This window comes from Lactuca saligna, chromosome 5, assembly GCF_052625555.1.
Source record: "Lactuca saligna cultivar CGN05327 chromosome 5, ASM5262555v1, whole genome shotgun sequence".
Taxonomy (NCBI): Eukaryota; Viridiplantae; Streptophyta; class Magnoliopsida; order Asterales; family Asteraceae; genus Lactuca; species Lactuca saligna.
This window is the reverse complement of record NC_136421.1, coordinates 294,885,438-294,911,624: the sequence shown is the minus strand read 5'-3', so window position 1 is coordinate 294,911,624 and position 26,187 is coordinate 294,885,438. Positions and strand designations below refer to the sequence as shown.

Genomic DNA, 26,187 nt, shown 5'->3' with positions numbered 1-26,187 from the left:
GTTCTCGCGGATAAAGATATGGGCGGGCTTGGTGTTGGTTCCCTCACAAGCCTTAACATCGCCTTATTATGCAAATGGATTTGGAGATTAAAACAGAGAACCCTTCCCTATGGCAGCAAGCTATTTGTAGGATCCATTATCTCTCCCGCAAGCCTATCTCCAATCTTTCCAAACGTTCCATTCTGAATGTGTGGAGTAATTTGGTGAAGAGAATGAGCTTCTTGGGAGAATTTGGCATTGATTTGGCGGATTTTTGTTTCCTACAAAATTGGATCAGGTTGCAAGACTCTTTTTTGATTGGATAACTGGACCGGAGGAGAAACTTTAGCTACTCGGTTTCCTTTTTTTTAACTAGACAAACGTAATTATTGTTTTCTTATTGATAGGTTATCATCCCATGGTTTTACTTGGGCTTGGAAGAAAAACCCCAACCTCCCGTTGGAGGTGTCAGAGTTGGGCCAACATTTTAGGGTACTTGATGGGTGTGTCCTATCCATGGGATCCGACACTTAGAGGTCCAACCTTTCTAAGGACGGGTTGTTTTACGTTCATTGTATTCAAAAGCTTATTGACTCCAAGATTACTATTGAGGTTCCCAACCCCAAACAGTTTGGATCCATTAGCCCCTCTTAAAGTTGTTTGTTTTGTGTGGAGGGCTAGTATGGATCATATCCCCTTTTCTGTTGCCCTTTCAAACAAGGGCTTAGAGTGGCTTTTGTCAAATGTCACTTGTGTACTAAGACAAGGGCTTAGAGTGACTTCTATCAAATGTCATTTGTGTACTAATGGGGATGATGGAACGGACCACTTGCTTCTTAATTGTGATTTTGCTAAGGAAGTGTTTAACTGAATCTTTTGATGGTGAAATGTTCCCTCTAACGATGTTGCGTTGGTGCCGGACGCTTTGAACTTTGTTGCTAAATGGTGGAATTGCCCTAAAAATGAAGGATCCTTCTCTCCATCTTGTACGAAGGTTTTTGGAGTATTTGGAAGAGTAGAAATAATAAAATCTTTAAACTGGTTCACACCTCTTCCACCAAGTTCACAGACGACATCATGATTATGGTGCTTGGGTGGGTTAAGGAGAGGGGTAGTTTGAGAATTGTAATTGAACCAATTGGTGTTGTTCCTTTTTAGCATCATCATGTAACTTCAGGTTGTTGTTCGGGGTTGGTGTCGTTTCGATCATGTTGGTTTTTTGTTTGTTCCTTGTGTGTCTTTTTCTTGTAAAGCTACAACCTTTGTTCTTTATATTTTATGTTATTTTTAAATTTGGCAAAAAGACAAAAAGAATAATAATGAATTATCAATTAAACAATAACCACTTGACATATTTTTAAAAAAGAAAATTGTAATATTTTGACATATTTTTAAAAAAAGAAAATTGTAATATTTTGAAAACTGAAATAAAAAAAAATAAAATAAAATAAAATAAATAATAAAAAAAATTAAAAAAAAAACATTAAAGTCGTGAGAGAGCATTAAAATCTTTTGAATCTTCTGCCATAGCCACTTAAGATTCCTCGGTCATCAATACAGTATGATAAAGAAAGGGAAGTGGAAATCAGTTCTCATTATATAACACCAATTTCTCTCTTGATAAACCCTCTTCTCAAACCATTTTCTCAGTAGAGTGTTCTTAATCCAAATGCAACTTCCATTAATTCAGGTACACCTTCACCTCTCTATCATTTTTCCCCTTAAATCTCTTCTCTTTCTTGTTTAGAATTATGTTTTAGAAAAGGGTTCTTGATTTCGAACTTCAGTGTTAATGAATATAACAGATTCCAAGTGTTTTCGATACTTTTCTGGTTACGGTTTGGTTTCTTTGTTGCTTATCTGGTTTTTCTCCTTACTCAATTGAAATTTGATTTACAATTCGTGCTCTGTTTTTGGTATCAAATATTTCATTTGGATACTCATTATATTGATTTTGTAAGAAAAGCTATGGGATCCCATCCTAGTATTGTTCGCTATTGATGTATATCTATTGCGAGTTTTTTAAGTTTCATGAATGAAATTGCAACATTTCCGTTTTATGGAAAGTCTCCAAGTTGAAGTTAAATATATATAATTGATTTTATCTTGACTACATCGAGTGGGATTGATTTGGGATCACAAGATTCTTTTTCTCTTTTTCTCTTTTTATTTTTATCTTTCTTTTCAAAGTGAATCTTTTTAGGAAGAAGTACATGTTGTAAAGTTTACTTAATTTAGATTTATTCCTGACATTGATTATTTGGCTTGCCATCTCATCGTTGCTGATTCTTGCATTTTTCCTATAAATTTGCAGATAATTGAGAATTTCTTGCGAATCTAACCCGATTTAGGGTTATAAGATAATAAGAACTTTAAATTATGGCTGAAATAAAAGATGCATCCACTAAGGTCGATACAGAAGAAGATATATACACTAAAGATGGCACAGTTGATTACAGAAACAATCCTGCTAACAAGAACACCACAGGAACTTGGAAGGCGTGCCCTTTTATTCTTGGTATATCCTGTTATCTCAATATCCAATTTTGACTTTAGAGAGTCAAACTAGTACCTCGAATAGATAAATTTGAAGCAACTTATCTTAAATTTTGTAATTTCCAAATTAATCCTGCTAAAAGACCATTTTGACGATTGAATTATGTTTAACAGGAAACGAATGTTGTGAAAGATTGGCATATTATGGAATGAGCACGAATCTTTTGCTTTATTTCAAAAATAACCTTCATCAACATAGTGCGACCGCTTCCAAAAACCTCTCGAATTGGTCCGGAACTTGTTATATCATGCCATTGCTAGGGGCATTTCTGGCAGATGCTTATTTAGGCAGATATTGGACCATTGCCATCTTCTCTATCATATATGTTATGGTAAACTTTACATCCCTAACTTTCTTTATCCACTCTTTAAAAAGAAACGAAACACTCATATATAGCTTACCAGATCTTTGTGTTTTTTAGGGAATGACTTTGTTAACAATATCAGCATCAGTTTCGGGACTTAAGCCAACTTGTATCTCAAAAGAGAATTGCCATGCTACCGATATAGACATTGCTTTAACCTTTTTATCATTGTATCTAGTGGCCCTAGGAACCGGGGGGATCAAACCGTGTGTCTCATCCTACGGAGCAGATCAATTTGATGATGCGGATGAGGTTGAAAAGAAGCACAAGAGTTCTTTCTTTAATTGGTTCTATTTCTCAATTAATATCGGTGCATTAATTGCATCATCACTTCTTGTTTGGATTCAAGATAATGTGGGGTGGGGTTGGGGATTTGGGATTCCGGCCGTGGCCATGGCGATTGCGGTCGGGTCGTTCTTTTCCGGTACTCGATTGTACCGGAATCAGAAGCCGGGTGGAAGCCCGTTGACCAGGATTTGTCAGGTTATCGTGGCTTCCTGGAGGAAACGTAGGGTCAACGTGCCCGAGGACACATCGGTTTTGTATGAGACCACTGATGCAAAGTCTGCTATTGTTGGAAGCCGTAAACTTGACCACACCAAAGATTTTAGGTAATCAAATTATGGGTATCCACAAATAAAGTGTTGTCGGGATAAATTATGTTTCCAAAAATCATAAAAGTATTTGAGGAAATATATCAAAGCAAAATTTAGAAAAATAGAAAGTAGTTACGACTATATTAAGGTTGTGTTTGACGTGTCACAGTTAGTTAGCTGATAAGTTAACTTATTTTTCAAGTTTTTTTAAGTTGTCATGTTTGATATATCAAAAATAATTTTGTAAACTAGTTTTTTTTTTTTAAACTGTTCAGACTAGCTTTTTAGGAGTTTTTTTTTTTTTTTAATTTTCAAATATATCCTTAATTATTATAAAAATCATATTATTTTAAATATCGTTTTATGCTATTTTATATCTTCCGTTTAAGTTAGTTTTTCAGCTATTTTTTTTTACCAATTGTCATTTTTTATCAGCTAAGTCATAAACTATCAACTAGCTTTCAATTTTTTTTTTCAAATATACCCTTAATTATTATAAAAATCATATTTTTTTTTAACAATATAAATATTGTTAGTTCAGCTATTTTTTATTCTTAAGTTATAAACTATCATTTAACTTTTCAGTTATTAAATCGAACATGGCCTAAGTAAAAAAAAATAAGAGAATTACACAAACTTTGTGATTTTCCCAAAAATATAAATCAATTTAGTAATTCTAAAATGTGTCATCGTCTTCTTGTAGTTTCTTGGACAAGGCAGCAATGGAGTTGCAGTCGGATCATGTGAAGGAATCCGTAGACCCATGGAAGCTTTGCACCGTGACCCAAGTGGAGGAATTTAAATCCATCATCAAACTGCTTCCGATATGGGCCACAGGCATCATCTTCAGCGCCGTTTACAGTCAAATGAGCAATCTCTTCGTTCTTCAAGGTTCTTACATGGACATCACGATCAACAACTTCGAGATCCCACCAGCATCACTCAGCATATTCGACACCCTCAGTGTAATTTTCTGGGTCCCAATTTACGACCGGATGATTGTACCCTTTGCCCGGAAATACACCGGCCACAAATCAGGAATCACCCAGCTTCAACGAATGGGAATAGGATTAGTAATTTCGATCTTCGCCATGGTATCAGCTGGTGTTTTGGAAGTAATCAGGCTCGGAATTGTGCGCAGAAACAACTATTACGATTACGAACACATACCCATGTCGATTTTCTGGCAGGTTCCGCAGTATTTCTTGATTGGTTGTGCGGAGGTGTTCACATTCATCGGACAATTGGAGTTTTTCTATGATCAAGCGCCTGATTCGATGAGGAGTTTGTGTTCTGCTTTATCGCTCACGACTGTTGCGTTAGGGAATTACTTGAGTTCATTGTTGGTGACGATTGTGATGAGTATTAGTACGAAGGGAGGGAAACCAGGGTGGATACCGGATAATTTGAATCGAGGGCAATTGCAGAATTTCTTCTGGCTTTTGAGTGTTCTAAGTGTGTTGAATCTGGGAGCTTATCTTCTTGTTGCTAAATGGTACACTTACAAGCGACCATTGGGGACTCTTCGTTAGGTATAGAATTGGTTTGTGGGAGGGTGTGGTTTGAACTTGTCAATTTGATGTTTGTTTAAGTTTCTGAAGCTTTTGTGTGCGTCGGTTGTCATTGTAATTGTAAGGTAACCAACAATAATGGGTGATATGAATATGATATAGGAATGAATTACAAGAATTTGATGTTGTTGCTCGAATTTGTATATTGAATCCTCCCAACTGGGCCGGAGTTGTAATCGAATTGGTTTTAATGGAGTCTGCTTAAGTTGGTGGAACACTTGGTGTACTTAACTAAATAGCTTGGAGAAAGCGACATTCATTTAGTCAATTAAACAACGGACACTCGCAAATTTGACTGCATGTTTTTGCTTAGGATAATACTAAAAAACGAAATAATTTCAACTTCACAAAATGAGCACTGAATTGAAATGGGTTGTTTCAGACCCAATAACTGATGCAAATATGTCCATTCAAATGATCTTTTTATTAAAAAAACTGAAATGTGGTAACCAACATTTCCTAGAACAATGTTTCGAGTAGACAAAATTACAAAAATGGTCCCTGTGGTTTACTAAAAATCACAAACTCAGTTATTATTAATTTTTTTGATGCAAATGGTCTTTATGATTTGCAAAACTTGCACAGACGATCCTTTTTACTAACTTTGTTAAAATTCTACCGTTAGTTCCTCCCTTGTGGGGGGTATTTTATTCTTTTCAAATATAGAAGGGCTAAATTCATTACATTTAGTAAACCAAATGGACCATCTTTGTTATTTGCTTTAAAAAGTGAAAAAATTGATAAAATAAGCAGCCATAGTAACAAAATAATTAAAGCATAACTAATGAAAAAAATTGATAAAATCCCTTGTGGGGGGTATTTTATTCTGTAGTCGATACACACGCACCACCTGGTTATTGTTCTTGTTGGGATTAACTCGTTATCTTTATTGCTAACCACCGTCATTCCTCCTTTCTTTGGTACCACATGCATCGGGAGATTGAGTAAATGATACCAACATCTAAAAGTTTAACTACCTCCTTTTTAACCACTTCTTACATATTTGGGTTAAATCTTCTTTGGCGTTGAACTATAGGTTTAGCTCCATCTTCTATGTTAATGTTATGAGAACAATAGGTTGGACTAATCCCCTTGATATCGGTTATCTTCCATGCTATGGCACCTTGTCTTTTCTTTAGTACTTCCACAAGGCTTTCTTTTTCATGTTTAGCTAGATCAAAAGCTATAATTACTGGTTTTTGTTTACCATCTTCAAGAAATGCGTATTCCAGATGATCCTCTAGAATTTTTAGCTCAGATTTCGTGTTCTGTATGTTGAACACGTCGAGTCCAGTAAGGGGACTCGTCGAGTCCCAGGCAAATTTTGTGTCTGGTCATGTTTTTTCAAACGGCCCGTCAAGTCAGTGGATGCAACTCGGCGAGTCGAGCTTTCAACACTTCTGATTAATTCAGTATATTCAGCTTCCTCGAGCAATCTCTCTATCTCCATCAAGTCTCTTTCAGCATCAAATTCCTCTCTAAAGGTAATGGTGGACTTGCTTGGCTTGTCTTCTTTCCATTCTTCCATTAATTCTTCCAACATATCAACCGAAAATGTCGTGTCATCACTATGCCTTGCATGCGTCATTGCTTGATCAACCCTAAATGTAATTGAATCATCTCCCTTCCAAAGGGTAAGTTTAGAATCTTGCATGTCTACTATAGCACTCGCGGTGTTAAGGAAAGGTCTTCCAAGTATGATCGGGACTTGAGGGTCAGCTTCCATGTCTAGTACTATGAAGTATGCGGGGAACACAAACTTATCAACTTTCACGAATAGATCTTCGCATATTCCCCTTGGAAATGTCACTGTTTTATTTGCTAAGTGAATTGTCATTCGAATTGGCCTTGGCTCCGGAAGATTTAATTTCTTGAAGAATGAATATGGCATGAGGTTAACACTTGCCCCCGAATCAGCTAATGCATGTATAGTTGCTAAATTTCCGAATTGACAAGGCAAGGTCAAACTTCCCGGATCACCCTTCTTCTTAGGTGATTTGTTCAACATGGCAGCTGAACAATTCTCATTTAGAACCACCTCCTTACTTCTTCCATCTTCTTTCTATTTGTAAGAAGCTCCTTTAGGAATTTGGCATATTTAGACATTTGTGCAACCGCCTTGATGAATGACATATTAATTTGAAGGGCCTTTATGTGTTCCAGGAACTTTTGGTAATCAACATCATGCTTTTATTGTCTGACTCGACCTGGAAATGGAAATGGAGGATGATACGGTTTAATATGAGGCTTGTTTTTCTGTTGAGGTGGGGAACTCATCGACTTCATATCAGAGACTCGGTGAGTCGGATCGAGAATTTACGATTTTTCAGTTTCTGCTTCTTCCTCTTGCACAAACTTAGGATCTTCTTTCTGAATAGGGGCCAGAGGAGTTATAATCTTCCCACTCCTATTTGTCATGATGTTTATATGTGCGCCTTTCGAATTGTTTTTGGTATGACTAGGAAGTCCACCCAGTCGTCTCTCGTTTATTTGTAATGCAAGTTGGCCCAGCTGTTTTTCAATGTTGATAATGGAAGATTGCTGATTCCTAAGTAATGTTGTTTGGTATTTCATCATGATTTGGTGCTCTTTCATTAAGTTTTGTTGCTCCTTAATTGCAACATCGGTATCGTTGTGCCTTTTCTCGGATGCAACTGCGAATCTAGTAAGCATATCTTCAAAGTCCGACTTCCTTTCTTGCACCGACTCCTCTTTTTGATAAAAAAAAATCTTCCTTTTTGCTTATATTTTTCCTCCTTTGCCTTCTTGTACTCATCATATGATATTCATTCTTTCTTGGGTTTGCGCCAATCATCATCATACCTATCGCCACTTGAATAGCACACTTGTACTTTTCGGTTCCCGTTCTCGTTAAGGTCATAATGTTTAGTAAGGTGGTGCCCTATACAATTTTCACATCCCACTCTAATGGCATGGATGGATTGATCCATCTTAGTCATTCTTCGATCCATGATTTACAACTTTGCCATTGCTGCCATGTCATCAAAAATAACATTCACCATCCCTCTAGCTGAGTCATTTCTTGGGTTATGATATTATCTAGAGTGTTTAGAGAATTCTTCAATTAGTTCTTTTATCACTGGGGGAGGTTTCTTTGTGAGTGGTCCTTGCGAATCAAGGAGCTGCCTAGTGTTTACATTCACTCCATCATAGAAAATGGAGACTTCTTGTTGACTATTTAGATCATGGTGTGGGCAGTTCCTTAGTAAGCCTTTGTATCTCTCCCATGCCTCATAAAGTGACTCTTCAGCTTGTTGCTCAAAATTGACTATGGCTTTCTTCAATTTTGCTATTTTTGAGGGAGGGCAAAATTAATCAATAATACGCCTTTTAGCTCAAGTAGTGATGGATCCTGGAGGGAGTGATTTCAACCAATCTTTCATGTCTCCCTTAAATGTGACCGGTAACATACGAAGCAAAAAAGTATCACAAGTCGCATTAGGAACATTGAAGTAGTCGGCTATGTCGTTGACCTCATCTAGAAGCTTGTATGCGTCTTCGTGATCTTTCTAGAAGAATGGGGTTTCCTTAAGTTGGGCAAGTATGTGGCCTTTAAGTTCAAAGTTGGCAGTGGCAGGAATCATGGGTTGCATGAGTCCTGGGCCGGTATCATCACGTATCCTTTTCTTCCATTCACCCATGGGAACTTCATCGATGTTAGCCATGGTGTTAGCGGGTTCGCCTTCAAAGTCGCTTTCTTCTTCGGATTTAGAGTCAAACTTGCTTTCCTCGCTCTTTTGACTGCTAGACTCACCCGTTTTCTTGCTTTTCTTCTTCCCTAAGACTGATTTAAGGTCCTTGAAAGGTGATTTCCTTGACGGGTTAGTGTCTTCAACGGCTTTGTCTTTGTTCTTTCTAAGAGTGGATTCCGGATCTTCATATGGAGGAACCAGAGGTGTGTTTGAACCTCAGGTCATGTAATACCTGCAATCAAAACAAGAAACACGCATAAAAAGAACAACATGAAATAAAAACGAAACTGGAAATCTGCCTTGGACTTGTCGAGTACTTGCGAGTGGACTCGACGAGTTTGAGGGTAAAACAGAAAAAATATATATATAAAAATCCTAAAAATACAGAAAAACTAAAACCTTAAACCTAATAACTAAATTACTAAAGCAGTAACTTTGTGCAAGATAAATCTCACACAAAGGATTGATAACACTAGCAATTAAAATTAATTTTAGAACCGTTCACCAACAACGTCACCAAAAACTTGATGTGTGTGAAATACACTAGTTTTAGTCCTACTTTTAAAATATATTTTAGACACACAAAGACATTGGACCTGTCAATTGGTGGTATAATTGAATAAGCAGGGTATCGAACACAGGGAACGACAATTAAGCTAATTACTAGAATTATCTAAAACAAGTAATAAAAGGGAAATGTTTTCTCTAGTTTTGCAAGACTAGAAACTTAAAAAATTAAATAAACTTAAACTAGCAACTAACAGCTAAAGAAAATAAACAATCAACTAGATTCAATAATGGAGAAGACTTATGTTTAGGTTCAATTCATTTACTCCTATGGTTGATTTCATGGCAAGTGCAATGGATTAATTGTAATTAACTACCGATTAATGTGATTAGGTTCACGTTCGCTATTACTAATCCTTAGGAAACAAATCAATTCAAGCAGTGATCAAATGATTAAACTAATAAATTTCCTAGTTTACTGATTCGGGTTAAGTAAGACTTGTAGTTAGCTAATCAAATTACTAATTCAATTAACCTCGTGTTGATGGTTCATCACACAAGCTCACACATTAACTTACCTATTTTCCACTTAACCCTAGTTTCACATTCGTTATTCTTAGGCACATAACAATGTTTTCACATAAATCATATGAGATAAGCACTTAAGAGATGTTCATGCAGCTTAATTTACTTGGTAATTAACAGAAAATAGTTGTTGTTAACACATAAGGTTCTTTAACAAGCTTAACAAAACTGAACTCACCTATTGCAATTAATCCACCCATAAATCAAACCATAGTCATAACTTCATCTACCCTAAACAGAAGATATGAGTTTTAGCTCATAATTACAACACAAAGTAATTCAAAATGAAATCTAAAGGTTCATACATAGTTCAAATAAAAGATTAAGTAAAGAGTAAACTAAAATTGCCTTTGATCTTCTCGAGATTGAAAGCTAGGGTTGTTCCACGAATTCCAGAGCTCCATTTATACCTTCAGTCGCAGATTAACTTCCAAGGTTCCCGAGAAGGGTTTAGTTTCGGGCTTAGGTGTTCTATTTATAGATTTCTGAAAACAGAGGCTACTCGCCGAGTCCAATAACCGACTCACCGAGTCTCTCATTATAAAAACCTGTGTACGACAAGGTATTCTGCATGCTTCACGAATGTTCGTGTCTACTCGTCAAGTAGACATCCGACTCGCCGAGTAGACATGGTTTTTGACTCTTTTTCTTCTTTCTTCAATTCCCGAGCTCCCAATTGCTATTCCCGCTTCCTTTTGCTTCGGAGCACATCTTTTAGGCTGAAAATACAATTTAAACATAATTAAGTACCTTTTATCCATAAATTGCAATAAATTAGCCAAAAAGTATTAAAATTCTATACGAAATATGTAGCTAAATATGCACATATCAACATACCTGTATCTCGATCAATTAGGTAATATATTTCATTTAATGAATAAGAAGTAATGTTGTATGATATTCCAGTATATTATTCAATGTATGTTTATAGCCTGAGATCCAACACCATTATGTCGCATATCATGATGTTTCTGCCGCTCGGTCGGGGGTGTGACATATAAGTTCATTGATGTACCTTATTCCTCCGTGGTTTCTTTGTTAACAGTTGTTATGGAAAGCACGCTTTGTTGGTTATTCAAAGTCCATCTAACCAATAGTAGTTGATGAATTATCCAAGTAGAAGATTGATGGAAATATGTGTCCAATATCATAACTAATTGGTGTAACTTAGAGAATAATAGCAAAGTAATTTTTGGGTTGCCCTCACGAGCAAAAATAGTTAGAAATAGTTTTACAAGATTCAGAAAATAGTTTATTAATTTATTACATGTTCATAAATTAATTAGAAACTAGTTGAAATAAATTTGGGATTAATAGAAATTAATCTAGATGTACATGAACTGAATATTACTTGTTCAATAGTTGAACAAAAGGAAGTTATGGAAACCCTAGGTGGTGAACGGTCTTAAGGAAGTCCTTAGAGGGTTCCATAATTAATCCAAGTAACAGATAAGGTAGTGATTTGAATCAGGATTAAATCTGAATATTTAATTGATTAAAATCAGGATTATCCTGTTACCACCACAATTATATAAAGGGACATGGGGAGCTCATTATTTTCTTCCCTCTCCTCCTTCCTGAAAGGCTGGGAGTTTGGTGCATCCTCTCTCTCTCTCTCTCGTCTCTTTCCTTTAGTTTAGTTTTTAGGGTTCTTGACTTTTGGGTGTGAACAATTAGATATATGCTACTTTGGGTACTGGTATTTCCAAAAAGCAACAGGAAGATCAAGCAATAAGTGACAATTTGATTTTGTCAAAGGTTAGTATTCGATCCTTTCTTTTTATCTTCTTTGTTTAGTTTTAAAAATATGATGTTATAATAGTAAAACTTAGATCCTATGGTGCATGTACACTTAGGAAGAATTTTGTTTGTTTCCACTATCATAATCTAGTGTATAGTTTGCATAGAAAACCCAATAAATACCTATAAACAACTTGCGTGAAGTTTCACAAGAACTCATAAAGAACCTAAAATACATAAATCTCAACAAGGTTTCACAAGAACCTTCAAATAGAAATCACTAAAAGGTTTTACAATAACCTAACTATAAACACTTCATATCAACCTTTGATTTACCGAACCCACTTATTTAAAGAACAAATCAATCCAGTTTATACTAAGATTTGGGTTAGAATACGTTTTTGATGAAGAAATCTGAATGTTTAAAACTGAAGTTTGAAATTCCCAGCAACGAATCAATTTGAAAATTTACATCTTCATATTTCCAACTCTCACCTCCCTTTTCATATCGAAAATTTTCCCCATTATAGAAATCCAGAAACATTAACAATAAACATCCTTCAAAAAGGGTTGAAGAAGTTAACCATACATGTAGGATGCCAAGTTAGCCAAATAACCAATAAAACAAATAAAACAAGCAAGTAATATTGTCACTTTCAAAACCATGAGGACCTAAAAAAACAAATTAATACTTCGTTACCTTTTTATAACATTAACTTTATAATTTTTTTAGGGCCAAAAGACTAAGAAAAACACATTAAGTTTTTACAAGAATTACCACACCTCCGAAGAACCGATAATGCTAACCTTTGTCTTCCCCATCCTTGCCTTTTCTATTTAATGGAAAAAAAATAAAAATAAAAATTGAGTGAGAATATTCCTCCGGCGCTTAGATTCTTCACCATCACCGGCAGCTGAACCACTTCTAGATCTTCTTTACCATCCACTTTCACTTCTGTTTCTATGTGTACTTGTTCTTGTACGGTTTAAAGTAGATCTAAAGTTATATTTTAGATCGTGTTAAATTAGCATCAGATGCAAAAATAGGTTTTAGATCTATGGAGAAGAGTTTCTCTGTAACTGAAGTACAATCGAAGACGCAAAAAAATCGATTATCGGCTGAGCGAAGTTGAACTCAAGAGACTCGCTTTCGAACGACAATTTTTCGACGATCCAACTCGTTCTTAAGGTGATTTAAATCTCAACTCAATTAAAGATAATCGTTTCCTTTTTAATATGTGATATGCAAATTAACGACCGTTGATTTATTCTGACTTTTTATTGTTGGTGATAATGTGGGCATCTGATGTTAATGTGTTCCCCTGTTTCTTCGTTTAAAGAAAATTATAAATCAATCCTGACAATTTTTTCTGCAATTCTTGATTTTGTAATGAAATTTAGCATGTTTTGCGGATTTGTATGTTATCAGCTCAATTTCTTATTGCCCTTTTGTTTTATAGAAAAATAATTCACCCTTTTATGTAGCTTATACCAGGTTTGAAAACCTTTTATATCTCTTTTATTAAAAAATTGTAGAAACTCCTTCCATTATTTCTCATCATTTATAATGCATCTTTAAAGCCTTACAGAAATCACAATACCAACTTTTCCAGCATTATGATTGTGGGAATTTTTGTATTTTTGGTGATATCATGAAATAAGCAAAGTTTATGTATATATATACACTGATGTAGATTGTTTATGGTAGAATATATTCATTTTAGTGGTGGAAACTAGAAAACAGAATTAGACATATTCGTGATTCTTTTGTATAAATGACAGATCAAGAGCAAGTCTATGTCCCACCTTTTGGTGTACCTTTTGTCCAATCAACACCCGTATCAATATCAGTATCAGTCCAATACATGTCAAACACAATACAGTCTGTTCTGTCATGCATAACAAACTGTCGTCATTGCCAACAAATGTGTTTTTTTTTGTGTGTCTATGAACATCATTAAAATTGCCACATCACACAAACAAACTCCATCTAATTTCATTTCAGAACACTCACGCGAAAATAAACAAAAAAAACATCTTTTCGACATTGGTACAAATTCAATTCAACCATGGAGACACCACTACCAACACAAGCAAAGAACAACACTCTAAAACGTCACAAGTCGGTTGACCGGTTTGACTACATCAACAACGAGAATCTAAAACTTGCAATCCCAATCGGGCCCCGTTTTCAAGCCCATGTACCCGAATGGACCGGCCCACCTCACAAAAAGACCCCCCACAATTCTCTAACCTCTTCAAAATGGTTAGGCACAGTGACATGGTCATCAACCGAAACTACAGAAGGTGACATCATCGTGATTGGGAAAGGAAGACCCGAATCTTGCAATTGTGCATCAAGTGGGTCCATCATGTGTGTGAAGCGCCACATCGCTCAAAAATCATCCGAACTACAAAAAGACTTGGGACCCGCTTTCCATAAATGGAAGTTTGATCAAATGGGAGAATCGGTAGCCAAGTTATGGAAGCAACCAGAGCAGCAGAAGCTTACACATCTAATGAAAAGGGTGCCACTTTCAAAAGATATGGATTTTATAAAACCTGCATTGGAATGTTTTCCATTGAAATCCAAGAAAGATATAGTGAGCTATTATTTGAATGTATATGTTCCTAGACGAATGAGTGTGCAAACAAGGTCTGGTTGTATAATGGTAGATACAGATGATGAAGAAAAGTCAAAGGGTGGACCTTGTTCTAAAGTGTCTAGGAAAAGGGCTCGAGCTGATGCTACACCTTTGACCAGTTCTAAACTTGTGTTGACCAAGTATTTAACTGCACGAAGATGACATGGATGAGGATTTGAGGAGGCTGCTAGCTTTGTACCTGTTTTCAGCATTAGTTAGAGAAGATAAGTCTTTTCTTTTCTCCGGTAATGTATTTATTCTTCTCGGTATTTTTTTTTTTTTTATAATATATATATTTAAACATCTCCCTAATACTAGAATTATATTGTGGGGAATCATCACTAGGCCAAAAGTTTGGCATCTTTAGGTAGGGATTTGATGAAGTTTTGCCTTAAGATCACAAGTCAACTTGCTTTGTTTGGTTAGATTATGTATCTCTTTTGCACAACTAAGGCCTTGCTTTTTTTTTTTTTTCACTTCAAGTGATATTTGGATAGATGGTGTTTAGAAAATATTTGAGAGAATGATGGTGAGCATGTGGATATGAAATGGAAAAACTAAACGAGGGTAAATTTGTAAATTTAGGACTTATTGGTGGGAATGGGCGAGAGTAAACTAACATGGGTGCCGGTAATAGCATTTAAAAGTTGGGCCTGTCCGCGACCCATTATGAGCCCATCCTCAACCTATCCCCAATCCATTCCTGACCTATTAGTATATTTTTCTTCTCTTATTATTCAAGTTCATTATAAACAAATTAATATTTTTCGTGATAGTTGGTATTTTTAATAAAAGTATTTAAGCATTATAACGTAGTATATTAACACAACTTTTATTTTCATCTTCTACAACTTACATTTTTTCGAAAAAGTGAAACATGGGATGAAATGGTGTACGGTCGAAACGAGTTAGGGCATAATGTATCCTGCCCCGGCCTCGTCCTTGATTTTTGCCATATGGGGATCCCTGTCCCTTGATCTGGTTTTCCGGGAATATATGGCCTCGATCAATGCGGAGGACTGGTCAACCAGGTTCCCCATTGAATTGGGGGTAATATTTTCATTTGTAGTAAAAAAATAATAATAATAATAAATAAATAAGACTTTTTGCATCCAAATAGGTTTTTTTTTTTTCAAGTGCTTGTAGGGTCATATAAACTATATTTTCTCATATTTTGAATACTAGTTTATTAATAACAAAGTTGCAATAATGGTCTCAAAACTTGTAAATTTGGTCCAAAAAGGATTGGATTCATGACAATGGTTCAAAATTTTGATTTTGTTTCGAGTTTGGTCCAAAGTGTTATAAAGTTTTTTATAATGACGGATTTGTTTTTTATTATTTTATTTTCTAATTTTCTTTTATTACAACAATTAAAAATAAAATACCTCTCTCTCTCTCTCTCTCTATTGATGCAAAATCACCACCTCCTGCCGGACCTCCACCACTTATCAGACCACCATAGTCACCATCGACTCTTTTTTTTCGCTAGACCATCCTAGTCACCATCCACTATTTTTTTGTCATCCCACACCTATCACCTAGGTCTAGTCGGCTCTGCAACGTCATCGAATCTGAAAGCCCTAAACTTCGTCACCACCTCCGCATTCCACCTCGAACGTAAGAAACCACCAGAGCCACCTTTCTCATCGTCGTCCTTCTCCGACGAGCCTTTTGTTTTTGTATAAGACAAATGATGGTGACGATAAGACGAAGCACAATGTAGAAACCCTTCGTCGGATTTGTGCCCACAACAAAACCTAGAGCCTTCATTTCTCTCCCTCTCCGACATTTCATTATTCACACGAGTTAGGGTATTTGTTTGTCAAAGTTTAGATCTGCATATGGCAAGCTTAAATAAAAAATTCAACTAAACAAATGCAAAAAGTGTAATATTTTTAATAGCTAATAAGATATAATGCATTGTTAATTGAAATGTCAAATCAACTAAAAATCTCAACAATTATTTTATGATAATGAGTTTTTTAAGAAAGTGGTTTTTATATTAATAAAGAACGTGATATTAAATTGTATAATATATTACAACTAAAACATCATTTAAGATTTCAAAAAATCATCATAACTAAAATTAAAAAATTGTCAAATAGTTTATTTTTAAACCAACTACCCATAAGGCTATGTGTTATATACATAGCAGTCATGACAAGGTCATAATGATACCTAAGACGACCATGTTAATTAGAGACCATGTGATGACAAACCAATGAAACCATCTATCTTCATTTTTTTTTTCTCGGTTACATATACAAACGAATGTCACTTCTAAATAGATATATAAAATGATCACATACTATAATTTTAAATAATTGTGTTCTTTGATGTATTAGGATCATAATGTTGTCTAGAGCGGCCCGCTGACTAGAGACCTTGTGGTGGTGAAGGATATGTTTTCTTTTTCTATTTTTTTCTCTGTAACGTGATACGGATATACAAATTAATGCCACTACTAAAACCAATAGATATATAAAATGATAAATTAACTATACTTTTAAATAATTGTTTTCCTTAATGTATGATTTATTACATTAAATTATTGAGTAATGTTTTTATAAAGTTTTCTTGAATTTAAAGATTTTAGGAAATAAATTATCCACTTTAACAAAACGATATTTTTTCAGATGAACTTTTATGATTTTAATAAGTTTTAATTACTTTTAAAAATTAACAAACAAAATAGACACTTATATTCGAATTATTATAATTTAGAATATATATATATATATATATATATATATATATATATATATATATATATATATATATATATATATATATATATAATCCTTTATAAGTTCAAAAAGTAATTTTTTAAATAAAAAATAACTCAAATAAAATATTATATTGAACATCACATTTCAGTTAATCATTTAAATGTTATTAGTTAAAAATATATAGATTATAAGATATAGTAATTAATAGATAAATTAAAAAGTTTTGTAGTTTCATATTAATATATTAATATGGTTCAAGATAAATTAATATGGTTTAAGATAGCTGATTATTTTAAACCATATTAAATTGGATGAGTTATTATTTGTATCTACTAAAATAAAGAGTTGAAAATATAAAAGTTCGTTAAAACCTAAAACTATTTTATTTTACCAATATTTGTGCATGGTCGACGTCTCTTTTTTTTTTTTATGCGAACATTAATTTCATCCATATTTGATCATTCTAACAACGATACCAAGTTTGATAGCATTTTAGGAATAATATTTGAATATGTTAATTCGTCCTTTGCTTTAAAGGAATGTAAGAGAAATTATTGCCTTGTGGAAGCATCTCAAATTGAACATTGTTGCAACACATGTTTCAATATGTCTCTAACAACTTCTATGATATCCTCTTTGCATGCCATTCCATATTTCACTGCATTATTTATTTGAAGGAATGTAAGAGACATTGTAAATTCTCATTTTGGTGAGTATTGAGATCTAAAACTCAGGTTATTGTATGGTTTTTTATTATTATTATCTTTTTTTTTCTTTTTAAATCACTTTCATTCTCAAGGACTAAAAATACAATTAAATATACTTCAGAGGCCAAAGATGATAATAAATAAATAAAATCAAACATCTTCGTGTTATATATAAGAAACCATCGAGATTTGCTTAAGAAAAAATCAGCTCCGATCATGATGTCGTGAAAGGGTGGCCACGTTTGGTTAGGATCTTCATTAGCTCCGATCGAGGCTTGTTATTCTTTCAATACGTTTATGTGAATTTAAGGGCTTGTTTTTATTTGTTTTAAACTTTTAATGCTTTCATATATGAGATTGTCATATGGATGCTAACATGGGTGTCACATGTGTTTCAAATATAGTGATTATATGTTATATAGGTTGCTTTAGGTGAAGGTGACTAAGGTATTGTTTGTTTTTTATCTGCAGATCTTCTTGGTCTATTATGTCTACGCCGTACATACCACATGCAAACATTAGACTTCACAGATTGTTTGTTTTTTTGAAGACTCCAAACCTAAAAAGGTTTACGTGTCCTCTTCTTGGTGTAAATGTTGATATAAGTCTTCAAACCTCTTCAAACATCTTAGCCTAAAGAAACATATATTTTTGTTTGTTTGTTTGTTTGTTTAGAACTTAGATTTATTCCAACTTTATCTATGATAAACAATTTTTAATAAAAACGTTTTAATACTTTAAGGAAAAAGGTTCGACGATACAATCATGATTTTTGTGATAGATTTATAAATAAAGATTTAGTTATAATAATCATTGGAGCTATTTATATAGATATGAAAAACAAAAATCCTAGTATTGTCTAATATTTTTATGCCAAATTTTATAAAACATTATTTTAATGCAGTATCATTCATTTATTGGGAAAAATATTTATGTCCAGTTTTTAATTGATTGAATGGAAAAAGTAAAATGAAAATTTTTAAAATTTTCATCTAAAAACAAAGTTTATTTCCATCCATTTTATGTGTTAAATTCTTTTATCGTTAATCACAATGTTTAGATATAATTTTACGACGAAAGTTTGATGATTTTTATCAAATATATATATTAATTTGTATCATTTTATTATAACTTTTTATACAATAATACATAAAAGTTGATCTACATTTGTTAAATATCTATAATAAATTCATAAAATTATTGAAAAACTCTTATATGTCTTTTTTTAATCAGTTTAATTAAATTTTAGTTTATTTTAACAGTTTGCAGATATTAAAGAAACAAACAATCATCTTCTTTCTAACTACAGAGGTCTACTGATGTGGTCCGCAGACTGCATACATTTTGCCTCAGAAAAAACAAACAACACCTAAAAAAGCAAGTCTGCATCCACTTTATGCCCCCGTAAAACAACAAAATAAATTTAGGGATTGAACTGACCAACTTTAGAGACATTGTAGGGCTTTTCTATCATTTCCACTAAGTTTTAAACCATGGATAGTTCACACAAAGTATTAGATGAAACAACTCAATGAAATTTGTAAATTTGAAGTTGTGAATGTATAGTTTTCTTATATTTAAATTGTGAATATTGTTTGAATCCATGAACTTTTGTGTTAACATGTGAATGATGAATATATTATAGTAAGTTTCAGCAGTGAGTAGAAAGGTGAAATGAAGGTTTGTGGGTTTTCTTAAGTTTTTTGTAGACTTATATGATGAATATGTAAAGGTTTGTTAAACCAATTAAAAAAAAAAAAGATATAGGATATGTGGAGGAAGCTTACCCCAAGGAAGAATAGGAAACTCCCATCTTTGTTTAGGAACTGTGATCACATACGAGGCAACCTGCAAGACGAATAAATAACTATCTTTTTGGATTAGACAAAAAAAATTGCAAAATTTACTCCAATAAATAAATCTTTTTTTTTTTGTATTAAAAATTGGTAAGAAACATGCCAGGATTGATGCAGCAAGAGAATGAGGAGAATTATAAAGAGTTGATGTCTCCTCTTTTTCGTAAAGAAGATCCATAATATCCATGCATACTTCAAAATCCAGATGCTCTCCAACTGTTGCAACCTCCCTAAACTCAAACAAAAATATTATTATTATTAATTAATCAGTGATCTAACAAAAAGTAGTTACCAAATGAAAAAACAAACAACTTGAAACCACTCACTCACTTCAACTGAATAAGTAGGTCTTCAAGAATCCTGTAGACAATATCTGATGTACCAATCTCATAATCCAAGACCTTCATGAAGATCACTTCCTGAACAATTTTTTCAACTATTGCTATCAGAATCACAACCATAAAGATTGAAAAAATAATAATGGTAATAAAATTAGCTTACAGCTTCTGCAAAATCTCTAGTTGTATAATGCTGATCTTGTATTATCTTGTCTGCTAGACTTTTCAACTTTTTTACCGATAAGGGACGAGAAGCATCAATCTGCAAGTGGTTTTAAATTTATTAGGAAAAAAAAATGATTTTTTTTAATTATTGGAAAGATATAATGGAGTTTATTTGAAGTAATAAAACTGTAGGTTGAGGTAATCAGGTAACATTAACATACTTTGCTTGAGATCCATATTGCAATGAGAGAAAACAGCTGAAGATTACTTTCTCTTACTGGTTGTAAAAGCCAGTGTCCAGTGCTCTCTTGATCAAATCTGTTCAAGGTGAAAACTAAAATAATAAAACAACTCACATAAACACACAAAATAGCAATATCTTTCATTTCTTTGTTTATTATAAACAAAACATATGGATAAAAGAAATTGGAATCTAAAAGAATAGAATTCTATCAAATGATTGGTTGGCTAAGCATTTGTGAGGGAGAAGAGGGAAAGAGAGAGAGAGAGAGAGAGAGAGAGAGAGAGAGAGAGAGAGAGAGAGGCGTTTACTTGAGATATTTAAGGATAAAAAGGTATTTGAATGTTATTTAATAAGCAGGAAACGTTGGGAATTGCATTTCATGGATTTTAAGATGGAATTTTGATATCCATGGGTCAGAAGAGAAGACTTTGTACATTCATCATTTGCAATAAAAAACGAGATTAGAATGGAATTGAATTCCAATAGAATCCGTTGAACCAGACGCCTCAACCATTTAATCTGTTAACTTGATATAAACTCCATAACCGAATCACAACTGGCCTTGTAACATGTTACTTAAATAAGAAAAGGGTAAGGGCAGAGAAATTTCTGGCAAACTAAACCGTTAATGATGGTATTGTTGATTAATATATACCTAATTTTTTAACCAATATAGGAATTCACAGATGGCAATGACTTGATTTACACATCTATGCCTCTCAACATGAATGATCGATAACTAGGGTTTTAAGACCACGTAATTTACGCAGCTAGGGTTTTGGATTGATTCAGATATGATAACAATGAGGAAATACAACTACTGATAACTGACAGATCTCGATATTAACTTTTTCAGATGCAGACATCAGTTACAGAGAGAAGGATGTAAAACATAAATTACCTGGAGATAATCGGGTAGAATCTTTCGGCAAAGAGGGATAATGCAGAGTACTTGACAACGGGAGGAACTTCAAGTTGCTGTTTGTATGATACAATTTATTCATAATTAAAAACGGACATATATCAAGCAAAAATGGCGATCTGATGAGGTTTATGAATGATTACTTGAGCGGATTGGATGAGGAAATCTAGTATGCGGATTCGCACAGTTGAACACCATTCGTTCGTCATAATTTTGGCACGGGAATGGATCCGCTAATCGGGATGGAGGGAAACTCAAATTAGAAGATACATATAGTGCCGGGTCGGGTACCCGGTTAATTTGACAAGTTGGAAGTGGAATTGCCGGTTCTGGATCCAATACCGGGTATGAACCAACTCAGTCCAAATCAGGTTGAACCGGTTAGAATCGGTTTAAACTTGGACCGGTTTAAAAATATATATATACTATTAACTTTGAATTCCCTTTACACATATAAGAAAATTCCTAGAAAGCTTCTTATTTGGAAAAAGTAAATGAGAGAGGCCTTGAAGGATATGAGGCATGGAGTTCATTTATATAGCAAATGGGGAAGAACAAACTTTTGTCTAATTAGCGATCTGAAATGAGAATAATACATGAAGTTGTCATCTCCTTTTCTCACTTTCTTTTCATAATAACATAATTACATATTTACACATTAGTCAATTAACAAGCAATATGTAATTCATGGTCAATCAAAATAATATATATATTAAAGAACATTACGATTATATTTGGTGAAGTTGTTCGCCCCATTTGATTACATATATATAACCTCTTTCTTTGATTTTTTTTTTCGTATAATATTAATAAGAAAACATGTCCCTAACTTCATGCATAAAGTCAGAATATTTACTTATTTTAATGGTAAAAATGTTATAATAATTCAATGTGTGTTTTTAACATTAGATGTGCTCAAAGACTATTTCATATACTTTGATGATAAAATGTTCCATGTGTATCTATTACAATAATGTTGAGGAGATTATACTGCTTTATACAATTGATTTGCTCAAGTCAATATACTAACGAAAAATGTTGCTACTATATTAGGAATTGTGCCCCAATAATTCTCTTTGGAATGATCTCACTTCTCTCTTACATATGTGATTCAAATATAATCATTAAAAACTAAATTTTGATTATTTTCATGTTAGCATCAAAGCCTATTAGCTTAAATTATATCATTTTTCTTCATATGAATGGGTTGGGATTATCCCAATAGTGATCCAATTTTGTTATATTTAATTAAGTTTTCCCTTTTGAAACTAGATTTTAGGATCTTCGATCAACTTAGGTTGGGAATGTTTACTATCATCAATATAGTTACAACATAGTCACTTTTGAATATCTCTATAATTGTGTTAACTTAATACATTAAGCATACATACATGTATTTATGAATTCACATCGGTTAGATGTAAATATGAACCTACGATATATGGGTCTCCTTGCCAATATCATATTTTTAATGCAATTTTTACGTTAACCATTTGCATGTAATGGTTAAGACATCCTCTTGCAAAGATCCTATTTATCAAGGTAGTCATAAATAGGTCAATGTGGGGCTAGCCCACTTGGTAGAGTTGGAAAGCATCTTAGATAGGAGGTTTCATGTTCAAATCCAAGTCTAAGTAACTAACTAACTTCTAACCATTAACCAAACGTTCAGGAAAAAAAAAGATCATAAATAGAATAATCTTTATATTACCATTTATATGGAGCCATTTCACCACAAATATTAATGTTGAGTCAATACTTCAACATTACATATTCACATTTTTGATACTATTGTTTTAAAAGTTTGCTTTAAGTCACATATTGACTTCACAATTTCACACTTTTACTTTACCATCCGAAAACATAGTCGTTGGGTAATTCATGTAGATTTATACTTCTAAATCTATGTTAAAGAAGTTTCACTTTCATATGATATACTTCTAAATTTTTAGAAGTTACACCCAAATATCATTATAAAATAAGATCATACAAATTAAAGTATTCAAAGTATTCATATCATTCTTATGTTTGCAATCCAACCATGTACTTCAAAAATGTCATCGGCTCTTACTTCTTATTTGAACCTTAATAATTTATTTCTTACGGAAAACTCAGTAGTTCAAACGATAGAATGATTATTAGTTCTTAGTGAATTGAATTAAGTTATGCTTGGGAAACAGCTGCATGTGACTTGATCAAACTTAATCAATCATGTTGGTTAATACCCACGAAAAAATGTCATCTTTTAAAACACGTAATAAAAGTAGTTAATGAATTTAAGAGATCTCGTGAATGGCCTGTAAAGTCGCTTTATGTCAGGAAAAAAATGATCTCACAAATGCATAGGATAATTTTCACGAATTGAATGTCATTTTATTGTGATCTTAGGATATCACATTTAGCACATAAATTATTTATAAAATGAACAACAAAAATTATACCACCTCTACCTACCCATTGTCTCCATATATATCACATCCTTCAAACATGACTATATAATCTAGAAACATAAAATTAATCAAATTCAAATTCATTTACAAATTGTTATGTTGTGTAAAATGTAAATCCAAAACTTCTTAATTAATTAAATTCAAATCCTCCACACATTGCAACTGTATAGAAAGGTTAGACATTTACGAATGTGTTGTTAATTACTTACTTCACAAAAGGAATCCCAGACCAAACCCGTTGAGCATAAGCATCATGTTCCAACCCAAAAAATTGTTTCAAGAAAAACTCCTCATATGGGATTCTATTATGGAAGAAATCCCAAAGGATTATAGCAAATGCAATGGTTGACACAGGGTTACACAACATTATCTGAGTGCCTACAGACCAAATCAAGAAACCAGTGTAACCTGGATGACGGATTACTCCATAAATCCCATAAGTGATTAATTTGTGATCATCTTCATGGTATCTTTGAATAATATGAGAAAAAGCCTTTCCAGCTGTTAAAATGGCAAGCTTCCTAATGGTTTCTCCAAGAATTACTAACATAAGTCCCGTGTTGCTTATTGACCAATTGGTTTTTAAACTGGGGAAGAAGTGTAGTTCGAGTAGGTATTCTAGCATGGATAAGATCATTGCTAAGAGGTAGTCTTTGCTGATTAAAAGAGACTCGATTGTTACTTTTGATTTCCCATGACATGCAATTGCTAAAAGGTATTCAGAGGCATGAAAGAAGAATACCGCGTACAAGAGTTGGGATAATTGTTTCTCAGATGTGTCCTTCAACATTTCTGTCATTTCTTCAACAAAGGCTATTGCCTATTAAGGGTTTACTTCAGACCTGAAAAGGAGAAGAAACAGCTTTACATCACTGATTATAATGTTGAAAGATGGTTATTGTAATTCATAGTTACATGCAGTGTATTTATGTATTTTTCTTAAAGGAGAAGATGAAACAAGCATAATCAATCCAGTTCCCTCTGACACATTCTAACTTTCTCCAGAAATATGCAGTCATGAAGCAAGGAATCAACTTCGTTTTCTTTCGTTTTTGCACGAACAATGAGCGAAATTGAAATGATTATCGGCTCTAAAATTAACACGAAGCTACAGTTCATAAATTGTGCGTTTATATAAAAATAAATACACAAATTTCTGACTCGGAACATCGGAACCTAATTAATTCAAGCATTTAATCTCCACAAACGAGTATAAAGAGCTTAATAAAGGAGAAAAAAATCAAAACAGATCCAGTAAACGCAACGGACCTAAACCTAGAAGAAATGTGGATTCTATTTATGTAATCAAACAAACATTTATACATGGCAATTAGCGTTACGTAAAAAGGAGGGAAATACTTACACAAAAGAAGTCAGGGATGGATCGAATTGAGAAGAGATCGAGTGTAATACTGTAGAGGAATAGTAAAAGCGTCGCCGCTCCGAGTAGCCTCCGATGAGAGCCTGAAGCGCCACCGTGGCTGGCATCCGTCGTAGATGTAGAGAGAGGCGTGAGGTGGTGAGATTAGTTTTGGAGAAGCCAAATACAGTTTGCAATGAAAATAAAAATGGCCCTTGAAGTTCTATTAATGCAAAAAGCGCCCCCATATTTAAATTTAATAAGAACCAAATTTTTATTTGAAAACTAAAAGGACCAAAAGTGTAATTAAATCATTTGAAAAAGTACCATAGCTTGATTTTATACCACTTGGTAAATGTAATACAGAAGTACCATAACTTGATTTTATACCACTCGGTAAATGTAATATAGTTTAATATAATTGTTAAAACCATGTATAAAAATGAGGATGTAAAATATAAAAAATTGTAAAATGAATTATAAAAAAGTTAAAAACAAAGTTATATAAAGATTTGAACCAAATTTATATATATATATATATATATATATATATATATATATATATATATATATATATATATATATATATATATATATATATATTAAAAAATAGCAAGAGACTACAAAAAAAGGTGGGTGGGTGGGGGGGGGGGGGGGGGGGGAGGTTTTACACCAAATTTATAAACTTTTTCTAAAATTAGGCCAAATATATAAAACTAAAAACCTTATAAAAATAAAAACATAGTTATATAAAGATCTGGACCAAACCTGTAAATAACATAAAAGCTAAACATAAACTATAAATAAATAAAAAAGCAAAAAAAAAAAAAAAAAAAAAAAAAAAAAGACCAAATTAATAAACTTTTTCAAAATTGGGCAAATATGTGTATCCTCTATTCTGGTTATGAAAATATAAATTTAAAGCTTTCTTGTGATTTGTTTGGCACAAGGTACTACTATGTAAACACACCACGTACAAGCTCATTCACCGATCTCTTGAAAAAAATGTTTTTGATGGTCTATAATCTACCCTCAAAATGAACCATACATGTACCCTATTCCTTACTCGATCCACTATTTGCTCCAATTTTAAACTTCATCCATTGAATACGTTGTGATGACAGGGTCTTCTAATACAAAGACTCATGCACAGGTC

General features: G+C 33.3%; 4 protein-coding genes, 1 non-coding gene and 1 pseudogene across 8 annotated transcripts; 3 read left to right on the top strand and 3 right to left on the bottom strand.

Annotated features, from left to right (window-relative positions):
• Positions 1-1,513: 1,513 nt before the first annotated feature.
• On the top strand, positions 1,514-5,282 carry LOC145048265 (protein NRT1/ PTR FAMILY 8.2-like). The gene is made up of 5 exons (XM_078996710.1): positions 1,514-1,669; positions 2,294-2,497; positions 2,650-2,867; positions 2,958-3,511; positions 4,200-5,282. The coding sequence occupies exons 2-5, from the start codon at positions 2,359-2,361 to the stop codon at positions 5,026-5,028; spliced, it is 1,740 nt and encodes a 579-aa protein (XP_078852836.1). The 5' UTR covers positions 1,514-1,669; positions 2,294-2,358; the 3' UTR covers positions 5,029-5,282.
• Positions 5,283-6,062: 780 nt separating this feature from the next.
• Positions 6,063-7,075, bottom strand: LOC145046895 (uncharacterized). The gene is made up of 2 exons (XM_078995163.1): positions 6,466-7,075; positions 6,063-6,307 (listed from the first exon to the last, which is right to left on the bottom strand). Exons 1-2 carry the CDS (start codon positions 7,073-7,075, stop codon positions 6,063-6,065), a joined length of 855 nt encoding a protein of 284 aa, XP_078851289.1.
• Positions 7,076-8,268: 1,193 nt separating this feature from the next.
• Positions 8,269-8,375, top strand: LOC144999204 (small nucleolar RNA R71). Its single transcript, XR_013660723.1, has one exon. It is a non-coding gene; the product is annotated as a small nucleolar RNA R71 (small nucleolar RNA).
• Positions 8,376-12,356: 3,981 nt separating this feature from the next.
• LOC145048262 (AT-rich interactive domain-containing protein 1-like) lies at positions 12,357-19,278 on the top strand. 3 transcript variants are annotated; one of them, XR_013682788.1, is made up of 4 exons: positions 12,357-12,801; positions 13,618-14,502; positions 18,168-18,263; positions 18,959-19,278. XR_013682788.1 is itself a non-coding variant. In XM_078996708.1 (2 exons), the coding sequence occupies exon 2, from the start codon at positions 13,682-13,684 to the stop codon at positions 14,417-14,419; it is 738 nt and encodes a 245-aa protein (XP_078852834.1). In that variant the 5' UTR covers positions 12,357-12,801; positions 13,618-13,681; the 3' UTR covers positions 14,420-14,682. The 3 variants fall into 3 exon arrangements, 1 of the variants encoding a protein (XP_078852834.1); XR_013682789.1 differs by lacking the exons at positions 18,168-18,263; positions 18,959-19,278 and adding an exon at positions 16,606-16,931; XM_078996708.1 differs by lacking the exons at positions 18,168-18,263; positions 18,959-19,278 and having other exon boundaries at positions 13,618-14,682.
• Positions 17,321-21,579, bottom strand: CYCJ18 (cyclin J18). Its single transcript, XM_078996709.1, has 8 exons — positions 21,365-21,579; positions 21,201-21,277; positions 20,277-20,373; positions 20,054-20,152; positions 19,883-19,971; positions 19,656-19,782; positions 19,484-19,544; positions 17,321-17,647 (listed from the first exon to the last, which is right to left on the bottom strand). Exons 1-8 carry the CDS (start codon positions 21,428-21,430, stop codon positions 17,562-17,564), a joined length of 702 nt encoding a protein of 233 aa, XP_078852835.1. The 5' UTR covers positions 21,431-21,579; the 3' UTR covers positions 17,321-17,561.
• Positions 21,580-23,824: 2,245 nt separating this feature from the next.
• On the bottom strand, positions 23,825-25,172 carry LOC144998331 (protein-S-isoprenylcysteine O-methyltransferase B pseudogene; annotated as a pseudogene). Its single transcript, XR_013660258.1, has 2 exons — positions 25,035-25,172; positions 23,825-24,513 (listed from the first exon to the last, which is right to left on the bottom strand). The product of XR_013660258.1 is annotated as a protein-S-isoprenylcysteine O-methyltransferase B pseudogene (transcript).
• Between the last annotated feature and the right edge of the window lie 1,015 nt (positions 25,173-26,187).

Bases quoted from the DNA above. Each gene is read 5' to 3' on its own strand.
- LOC145046895 (XM_078995163.1), bottom strand. From the start codon at position 7,075: ATGTTGAACAAATCACCTAAGAAGAAGGGTGATCCGGGAAGTTTGACC. The intron at 6,308-6,465 runs GTGTTGAAAGCT...TAAAAATTCTAG, and splicing joins ATATACTGAATTAATCAGAA to AGGATCATCTGGAATACGCA.
- LOC145048262 (XM_078996708.1), top strand. From the start codon at position 13,682: ATGGAGACACCACTACCAACACAAGCAAAGAACAACACTCTAAAACGT.
- CYCJ18 (XM_078996709.1), bottom strand. From the start codon at position 21,430: ATGACGAACGAATGGTGTTCAACTGTGCGAATCCGCATACTAGATTTC. The intron at 19,972-20,053 runs GTAAGCTAATTT...AAAATTGTTCAG, and splicing joins CTAGAGATTTTGCAGAAGCT to GAAGTGATCTTCATGAAGGT. The intron at 19,545-19,655 runs GCATGTTTCTTA...TTCGTCTTGCAG, and splicing joins CTCTTGCTGCATCAATCCTG to GTTGCCTCGTATGTGATCAC.
- LOC145048265 (XM_078996710.1), top strand. From the start codon at position 2,359: ATGGCTGAAATAAAAGATGCATCCACTAAGGTCGATACAGAAGAAGAT. The intron at 2,498-2,649 runs GTATATCCTGTT...TATGTTTAACAG, and splicing joins GGCGTGCCCTTTTATTCTTG to GAAACGAATGTTGTGAAAGA. The intron at 2,868-2,957 runs GTAAACTTTACA...TGTGTTTTTTAG, and splicing joins TCTCTATCATATATGTTATG to GGAATGACTTTGTTAACAAT.